The sequence below is a fragment of the Nelusetta ayraudi genome, unplaced genomic scaffold (genome assembly GCF_046127955.1).
Source record: "Nelusetta ayraudi isolate G7.1 ecotype Tasmania unplaced genomic scaffold, CSIRO-AGI_Nayr_v1 ptg000008l, whole genome shotgun sequence".
Lineage (NCBI taxonomy): Eukaryota > Metazoa > Chordata > Actinopteri > Tetraodontiformes > Monacanthidae > Nelusetta > Nelusetta ayraudi.
This window is the reverse complement of record NW_027466058.1, coordinates 5,868,518-5,877,916: the sequence shown is the minus strand read 5'-3', so window position 1 is coordinate 5,877,916 and position 9,399 is coordinate 5,868,518. Positions and strand designations below refer to the sequence as shown.

Genomic DNA, 9,399 nt, shown 5'->3' with positions numbered 1-9,399 from the left:
GGCCAGTCCGTAAGTCATATCGAGTGCACACGTTCATTTGATTTAAAGACTGGGGGTTGTAGTTTTCATTGTTTTCCCCCTGTCTGTATTGTGAGATTTTACCCAGTAGGATTACGTGCACCATACCATGGATATTTTCCTTCTCCAATCAGCCAATCCTGTGCCGCGAAGACCGTTTTACTTCCTGTATCCTCCAATGAGCGATCGTAGATTTGAGACAGGCGGGGTTTACGTGTACGTCAATCATTCACGGGAAGGCGGGGCCAAAGGATCACAGAAAGAGCTAGGCTCGGAGAGCTACTCAACAAGGCAAACAGCAGCGCTCTGCGAAAACCACTTTTCCCCCCATCCGCATCCAACATCAACGGGTGTCCAACGGACGACGTCTAAAACCCGTCAGCATTTTTACATAAATGTTCCTATGGATTAGTGCTTCACTTTCGTCGAAAAGCAGAAGTGTTTCTCAACTTCACAGCATAGGTAAGCCTGTTTTTGTTCGGCCGAGACGTTGCTTTTTTTTTTTTTTTTTTTTTGAACATTTCACTCGCTGGTTTGCCTGCTGCTACCAAGCCAACCTTGGCGTTAGCTAACTTGGTAACTAGTGCCGCGATGTGTTCGCTGGATTGTTTTTTTTTTTTTTTTTTTTTTTTTTTTAAATGGTACGAATGAATGAATTTTGGCGATTGGAGGAACGGAACGCCGACGGTCGTGAATACAGAAACAACTTGGCGATGTCCGCGTACAAAGTTAAGCTGCGGATAAGAGAAATTAAAACCCCCGAGTGAGCGGAGGCGAAGGGTGAAATTATGCTAACGTTACTCCGGGGGGTTGAATAGTTTGAAGCCCTGCTGGACAAGCGGCGGAGTACCGTGTTGTTGAGCGGAGGAATCCTCGGGAGTGCTCGTCGTCGAGCAACGCCTGTCATGTTATTCCCCCCCATAGCCGTCAAAAGTGATATTACCACCAAACCGTTCGCGACTTGTTAAAGCTCGCCATTGCTGCAGTCTAGATACCCCCCTCCCCCTCCCTCCTCCTCCGCGACCGGCGACTACACGGTGTAATTTAACAGGTAAAACGCATTGTCAGTCTTTTCTTTTGTGCCACCAGCGCCGTTAGCCTCTCCCGGTCGACTTGTCCACAGCCGTCGGTAGGTTGAACCCGATGAGCTGATTCGAATCAGGGAGCCGTTTGATCAGTTCATGGCTATAATGATAATAATAATAATACACGATGGTGGAGACTGAATCACCTCTGCTTTAGGAGATGACTTACTCTATACTCCAAGTGATGTACGTGCGTGACCAATAGCACCCCACCACCACCACATCCACATTTCCGTAACAGGCAGCCAGCCCGACGGTAGATAAACAGACTGGGCAGGACTCAGTTGGCGAGCAGGTTGAAATGGAGCTCGACGCCTTCAGATGATCACTAACAGGATCGCAGTCCGAGTCTCTCGCTGTTCGGTGCGGAGCGTCATTGTTGACAGTCACTCACTTGCAGCAGCTCGGGGTTTTTTTTTTTTTTTTTGTGTAGCAAATAGTCAGGGGCGGATGACATTGTATCCCGCGACCATTCACCGAGACGGGAGCCACGAACGACCGAATTGGGGAGGGTGTGTGTGTGTGTGTGTGTGTGTGTGTGTGTGTGTGTGTGTGTGTGTGTGTGTGTGTGTGCTGCGACCTTGTCCTCTTACAACATTAATTTAAAAAAAAAAAAAGGGGGGGGGGGGTATTAACTCGATGTCCCTCCCACTATGAGTGAGTCCCCATTTTTTTTGGCCGAGCTTGACCTTGTTGCGAAGCGTTCCGTTGAGTTGTTGTTGTTGTTTCTTTGTCGGAATCGAGGCTCACTCGGTGAAGAGTCAGCGAAATGCCTCGGCCAGTCGATAAAGAGAGAGAGAGAAAGAAAGAGAGAGAGGAGGAGGGGGGGGGGGCAAAGTGACTTTTAATGGTGCCGCGCAGCTCCGTTCGAACTTGTCGCGACGCACCATCTCCCTCTCCCCGGCTTGACATTTCTGCCAACGTCTTGTCGCCTTGCCACAAGCGGTGTCGTTATCGTTTTCGCTGTATATTTTTCCGCTGGCCGGGGAGTCGAGTGCACTCCGCAGAGAGAAGCGGCGCACCGAGCGGAGCGGAATCGAAAATGAACGCAGATTCGTGTGCAAAAAGAAAGAAAGAAAAAAAAAAACCCGACCAAAAACAAGATGTTCGACCCCGAAATGCGACCGCCGCGTTCCCCCTTCTCGGTGTCCGCCGATCGCCCCGGCACCACCAAAGTGTTTCTCCCCCCCCCCCCACCACCACCACTTCGAAACCGCCTGTCAGGCTCCAGAAATGGCGTCATCCTCTGCTGTAGCGAGGGGAGAGTCGGTGCGGTGCGGTGCAGACAGCAGGAGCACCACGCTGCCGTGCCCGGAGAGGCGAGGCGAGGTCCGCGCGTCGCTCGCCGCATCTATCAACCCCCCCACAATCTCAAAGACAAATGCATCGACCCCGCTTTTGTGCAAGACCACCTAATGATGGAAGTCGCCCTGTGTTTTGTTTGTTTGTTTTTTTGGTCGTGCTGAGTTAAGTTTTCCCTGCGTGTCTCCGCGATCCAAGCGGCGGCCGCTCTGCCGATCACAGGCGTTACATAAACGGCTTTGAGTGCTCCGCGAACGGGAGTGATCGGTTCGCCGCGGCTTCAGATATATTTTTTTGGGTTGGGGGTGGATTATGGCTTCCAGGAGCTCGAGTAAGCATCGAGGCAAGTTCCCCCCCGAACCTGCACGCACAGGTCGGGACTGCTCGAGCAGCGCGCTGCTCCCGCTTTGATCGCTTCGTAGACTCGCACGACAATGGATCGCTCGCAGCAGATCTCATGTGGTCCCACGGGCTCTGGGAAGTGCACGTCTGGCATCCAGCAGTGGAGCAGAACAAGAAGTGATGTCATCATAACGTAACCGCGTCTTGTTGTTGTGGCAGACTGGAGTTGACGCCGCCTGCGATGCCCTAACGGAGTCTTCAATCTCTGCTTTTTCTGTCCCCCCCCGCAGCCTCGGATTCCTCCCACTGGTCACCGAGAGGACTCATAGAGAGATGAAGGTGAGTTATTCCTCTTTTCTGCTCAGCAACATGTGAGAGAATCAATTACATCACCGCTGCCACTGTGCAAGTATCATCTTAAACGTGGCTCAACTCGCATACAAACAACCCACAGTCAAGCAAATCAAATCTAAAATGGTAAATCAATATTTAATGCGAGCAGCCCCGTCCCGGCTTCTCATGAATATGGCTGGACTGAACTTTTGCTAAATGTCAATTTTGGTCTTTGTTCAAATGCTGTGTGGCAGGTGCTTCAGACCCAGGCCAAGGCAATGTGTTTCTCTGATCACCATGACCAGTGGGTCCAGCTGCATTTGCTAATACAAAGTAGAATTTTATTATGTTGATGTTATGCTTCATTATGGAATGTAATAGAATCCCGTGCAAAGGGGGGGAGAGAGAGAGAGAGAGAGAGAGAGAGTGGTCAAATAGTGTTGGGTGAGATATTCCATTTGACCTCATTTTATCTGTCTTATCTATCTTTCTTTATCTCCCATTTATCTTTTATTAAAGCACGCTAAAGGTTTTGGAGTCTAATATATCGTTAATAACGCTCTAAAGGAGGTGTGGCACTCTAAAGCCTTAGAAAACAGTTTCAGGCATGGGGCATATGATAGCAGTTAACCGGGCTATCTTTTACGCTTTGAATGGTTTGTGTTTGGCTCTTGAATTGCCACAAGCAGAGTTGTTTCATTTCGGTAAGCTGTTGTGATGTCTGAAAAGTTGGTCCAGCCAATGCATGCACTTGAAGATGTGTTTTATTTAAATATGTTTCACGTGGCCGATCTCTAGAAAAGTATGTGTGAAGATTTTGATACCCTTTGCAAAGTTGCTCAAGAGGAATTAGTAATTTAAGTAATGATTAATTTAGTAATTAAGCCATATCCCTGTCAAAGACCAGACCAACCCAAGTATTCACTTTAAAATACGCTGACAGGTACCTCAATGCTACATGTTTTATTTCTGGGTTATTCGTTGAGTCCAGCTTTAAGACATTGCCTCGCAGAAAATCTCGACTTCTCCCTGCTTCAACACCGTAACAGTTGCTTTACGCACGGCCCGCTAGCAATGCTGACTCGGACTGCATGGCGATTTGTGGTTACATAATGGATTGTTTGTGTGAGGAGAAGACTGTGGTATTCCCGTTGTCATCATGAGCGCGAGTTGCACTCCAGCGAGCGGGGAGCATCTCGGCACACATGATACGGCAGCAACGGGGTTAGCGCTTCATTCACTCCTTTGGCCAGCTTGGCTTCCTAATTTCCTACAAGTGTCCACTTGAATTAGGTCCAATCTGTGAGCATTAATTTAACTGTTGCCGTCAGTGCTGGTGAATGTGTGGCCAATATCCTTCTCCCACTGGTCAGCGAGGTGTGTGTGTGTGTGTGTGTGTGTGTGTGTGTGTGTGTGTGTGTGTGTGTGTGTGTGTGTGTGTGTGTGTGTGTGTGTGTGTGTGTGTGTGTGTGTGTGTGTGTGTGTGTGTGTGTGTGTGTGTGTGTGTGTGTGTGTACTGTATTAAATTCTGTAAGCGTAAATCTTTAGACGTTGACATTGCCGCTTTAATTGATGTAGCATTTGCTGTTTTTATAGTGCTCTGAGTCATCGGTCTCCATTGATGCTTAAGACGCACTTCGTTCTTTATAGTAGCGGCGGCTGCTCAAGGCCCGAGCTGTACATTTCTCTGCAGCTCGGACAACGTTTTTAATACGTCCTTTAAAACTTTCAATGAAACTTCAACTCATGGTCTTGGGGCTTTTGCGATCACCCACTTGCTGCACTCAACCTACCTGCTGCGTGGTGAAGAAAGCACTTTCAACCAGTGTTTTGCATGCGTTCATTCACTTGCAGCAGCCTCAACAAATCGTTGCCCATAACAAATGCTGGAACCATGGCGAGGGGATGTTGGATGTGTCAGGCATGTTGGTCGCACTACCTTTATCCATCTGTGTCTATGGCTCCTGTACTTTTAGCAACATTGAATTTCTTGTTCACCTGTCAGTGGTGCTGCACGATTTTGTCAACGGCAGTGTACGCGCTCTCGTGTTGCCGCCCGCTTAAAGTTAATTCACTTCCCAAAGCCTCCCTCGCCACCTAAAACAAAGCTGGATTTAGTATGGAACTCCGTAGAACAAAACACTTGACACACAATTTTGAGTCAAGTACTATAATTGTTTGAATTGCATTTCCTTGTGATCTTATTGTCTTAAGGTAGTGGCGGATTTGTTGTGATTTTGTGCTCTATTTCGTGTTTGTTTAGTGCTTTAAGTCTGATGTAGAAACATATGAATATTGTATGAAGAGACGAGGCGCAGCTGTTCTTCCCTTGTTGTGACATATTAGTCTATACAGGAATAAATTATAGCATATCTCTCATTCTCTCTGCAAACTGATTAATAGTTTATTGGAGCATCTTGTAATGTAAACAGGATAACATGATAGATAGGATGGTTACTGAGCAAGCATTGACATAAATGTTGCTAATGTATGTTGCTGGAGTTAGCAAGCAACCAACCTGCTAACTCCAGTGCATCTCAAACAGGTCTTGTTTTAGCACTACATTATTAAAAATAAGAATACATTTTATTTGAAGGCGCCTTTCTGGCACTCCGTACAGACCAACAACTTTTTTCGACTCCGGGAAAGAAAATAAACGGCAACGTTCCCGTGTGGACAGGGCCTGACTCTTACTCGTTGGTCTTGTGTTTCATTATCACTATAGTCTTGTCTTCCATTGTCCTTGTTGGAATTTCTAACTACAAGCGCTTTGAGTTGAAAACATTCCGCTTGTTCAGTCTAGGGTTACACATGAAAGACAGATTTTTGCATCTGCAGTTGTCCTCATCATTGTTATCTCATACCCAATACTACCATCCAAAAACCTATTCTCTGGAATAGTGTAGTCACATGGTGAAGTGCCACTACTTCCCCTAATTAAGCTAATAACCCAACAAAAGTCTGCTACTTAGCTTCTGAAATAGTGTCTCTGTCACTCTGAAGGAACAGAGTGAAAACTTAAATCATCAGTAATGGAGTTGAATGACGAGACGCCAGCCAAAGGAAACCATTTCTGTGTTGCATTGCAGGAAAGACCTTGACCTATGCGGTAGACACAAAGCCCATTTTAAAAGCTGTTGTCCATACCTCTGGGGCTTCATTGAAGTCTAATTCAAAATTTCTGGGTCTCTTCTCAAACGGCACTCTGCTGTTTAAGTCGTCTCAGTCGCGAGCGTTGCCGCAGCTTTTGATGGAGACTCCTACTCGGGGAATTACTGCCCTGTAGGAGTGAAATATTGGGTCATTGCACCGTTTAGACAGGCTAACAGCGTGCGCCCGTGTGCCGCTGCGGTAATATGGTGCTTAAACATTGGGGAAAGAGCAGAGTGAGGCCATCATGCTGTAGTTTAGAGTGTCACCGCTCGCTTGCTCAGAATAAATCTATAAGTTTGTCTTTCCTCTATGTTGCCTAATTAATGCCCGTGTGAGCAATTCAACTCAACTTGATGTATCATTGAGCAGACGGGGGGTTGGGGGTGAAGTCGTGGCGATCGTTACATGCAGTATTTACTAGTTATGCTCATTAGGAACGTGTCCATCCACAGCACAACATAGAGGGGGACTTGCGTGGACACTTTGAGGTTCACACACGGTTTTAGTTGCTGTGTTTTGTGGTGATTTTATTTTTAGTCATTTTTTTTCAAGCTCTTTTTCGCTTTCATGCGCTATAAATACGACTTTGAAATACGCAATTGGTACCTCTGAAAAGGAAAGTGTCACTGCATGACAAAGCCATACTGAAACTCACCCCTGGGGTTTAGGTGCAATTTAACACTGGCAAGTTTTATTCAAGTCACAGTATTTTGTATTTACTTTCTGACTCCGAGGGGGATTTTTTTTTCCCCCCTGTTTTTTTTGTGCATCTATTTTGAATTTACCATGACATTGCCAAGGCAACTCCTGCCGAAGCCTCAGTCACTAGAAATGCGGTGACTGTGGCTTAGACAAAGAGGTAATTCACAGCAGGATTATTGTACGTGTGAGCTTGGCTGGGAGCTTAATTCTTTCCTGCATGCCTCTTCCATGTTTCCTTTGTTCGGCCCACAAACCCATTCATTACAGACAACTAAATGGCAAAAAAACCAAAAAACAATTGATTCTAATATTTCATTATGCTGCTTTGTGTCTCAGCAAACTGTCTTTTCTTTTTCTTTTTTTTTTTTTTAAAGGGCATGAGTTATCCAGCTATCAATATCCTTATCCAGACAATGAATGAAAGAAACTGATTTGCATAGTTAACTGTATTTCCCTTCAACATTGTTGCTGCTATGCGATTATGTTGTCATCGATTGCGAGGTTTCTTTGTGCTCAGTTACAATTTAACTTCAAACCAGGTTTTCAATGACTAATTCGGATATATTCCATTGGCCTGTACACATCATGTCGTTGGATTTTTCCAATTCTTCATGTTTTCTTCAATTTAGTTCTAGTGAGTAAATAGGTGCATTCTGCAAGTTACTGACTTGTAACTATAACTTGAAATACATACTGTACACAGCCTGCACAACAGCAGCATTTAGCGTGTTGTGGAACAAACAGAAATTTGCAAACACATGCAAACTTTATTTTGTATTTGGCTTCTTGTGTGCAGGTATTTGCCTATTCTAATTCAAATGCATCCACATGCACTGTCGTAATTACATTAACATGTTGCATTAGCACATCCTTTACAACAGTTAGCCGTTGCTTGTTTTGTGAATTGTTGTGAACATTAACCAAAGGACGAGCCTAAACTTATGCCATACAATGGGAACTTGTTGTTGACGAATCTACAATTGTGTAGAGCAGAGCATAGTGTAAGGAGAGCCTGCCTGGTAAATGGAGACTTTCTCTCTTTGGATCTTAATGCCTGCAGTGGATGGATGAATGCATTGTGAAAGCCGGTCGAAATAAAAATAATTTTGTGTTGCAAATTGTTATTGATATGTCATAATTCAGGGCTTATGCTCTGTGTTTCTGGAAAGAATGTGTTCATTGACGCTTCAATTAACAGCGATGTGTCTCAGATAAGCGGTAGTTTCAGCGAGAGGAGATCTCGCTTCGCGACGCCCGTGTTCATCCGACTTCATCGTGTGTGAGTTTGCGTTATTACATGCACGGTCGATCGCCGGGGAGAGGAGCTGATGCTGCTAATGCCCAGGCAGCGTAATCAAGAATGAAACAATATTTTGCATTATTCAGTTGCACACTGCGGCTGCAACGGTTGTGTGTGGACACACTTTTGAAAGGAAACTCGGAACAATTGGATGATCAGCCATCAAGTGATTCCCGAGCACGGCTCCGCTGCTGCTCACCGCTACCTCAGGGGATGGACAGGTTAAATGCAGAGGAGTTTGGCGTCGTTCTGGATGTGTGGATCAGTGGCGCTTCTAACTAAACAGCTAACCTGTTTCCCATGAGTAACATTACAATGTCGTTTTACTGTTTTTTTTTTACCTTTTGTTCCATAATGACCAAGCTCATAATGATTTAATTAGTCCAGCATACATCATGTAGTCATCACTAAAACTACATGTTGGTGTAGCGTGACTAAATTTTGTATTCAGTGGTCAAAATGGAAAGTACCAGTGTCGGTCAAAAATACACATTGTCATGAGTGCATGACTGTGAGATCTTACACGCTAGAGTTGCATATAATGTATGATTGTACAAAAATGTAGATGACAGCACTTTAAAAAATATATTTTCACCTAGTCTTGAACTAAAGTTTGGTGCACTTCATGCTGAGGTTTGGGACTTCCAGTGTTCAGTCCAGTCAGAAAAATACACCAGTTCTATCAAAGCGTGTTCATTTCCCTAATTTGCACAGGAGTTGTTTTTGTTTTTTTTTTTGCAGGAAAAAGAACTGAGACTGTGTGCACAGGAATGGAAATTACTCAACCAGAATATTGTAATGAAATACTGTCTGCTACTTACTATTACTGCTGCAGAGCACCTGATTCCTCAACGTAGTTGTGTGGCACAGAAAGGCTGACTTGTAAGTCACGTGTGTCTTGAATCATATCGTCAGCGTATCTCAGTCTGTCTGTCAGCAGCTGTCATCTGCACTCCTTCAATAGGACGCCCAGGCACACTTCCTCCTCCCTGATGGGATATTGACCAGGGAGAGTCCTGGAGCCCCTCCCCGTCGCTGAGATAATGTCATGAGGCCTCGCAACAGATTGGATGGGAATCTGATTTTTACACTTGTCACTTCCAAACTCTGCCATTAGTTTGCCTTTTTTTTTTTTTACGTCGTGAGAGGCCCCCCCCCCCCCCC

The 9,399-nt window shown here is 45.4% G+C and overlaps 1 protein-coding gene across 5 annotated transcripts in view; it reads left to right on the top strand.

Annotated features, from left to right (window-relative positions):
• Positions 1-313: 313 nt before the first annotated feature.
• arid4b (AT-rich interaction domain 4B) overlaps positions 314-9,399 on the top strand; it is a 47,341-nt gene continuing 38,255 nt past the window's right edge. The window contains exons 1-2 of one of the 5 annotated variants that reach the window (XM_076018953.1): positions 314-480; positions 3,038-3,086. In XM_076018953.1, the coding sequence (XP_075875068.1) occupies positions 3,081-3,086 (6 nt within the window). In that variant the 5' untranslated portion in view covers positions 314-480; positions 3,038-3,080. Of the gene's footprint in view, positions 481-2,148; positions 2,925-2,966; positions 3,087-9,399 lie in introns of those variants that run through there. The other 4 variants (XM_076018954.1, XM_076018951.1, XM_076018955.1 and 1 more) reach the window with 4 other exon arrangements.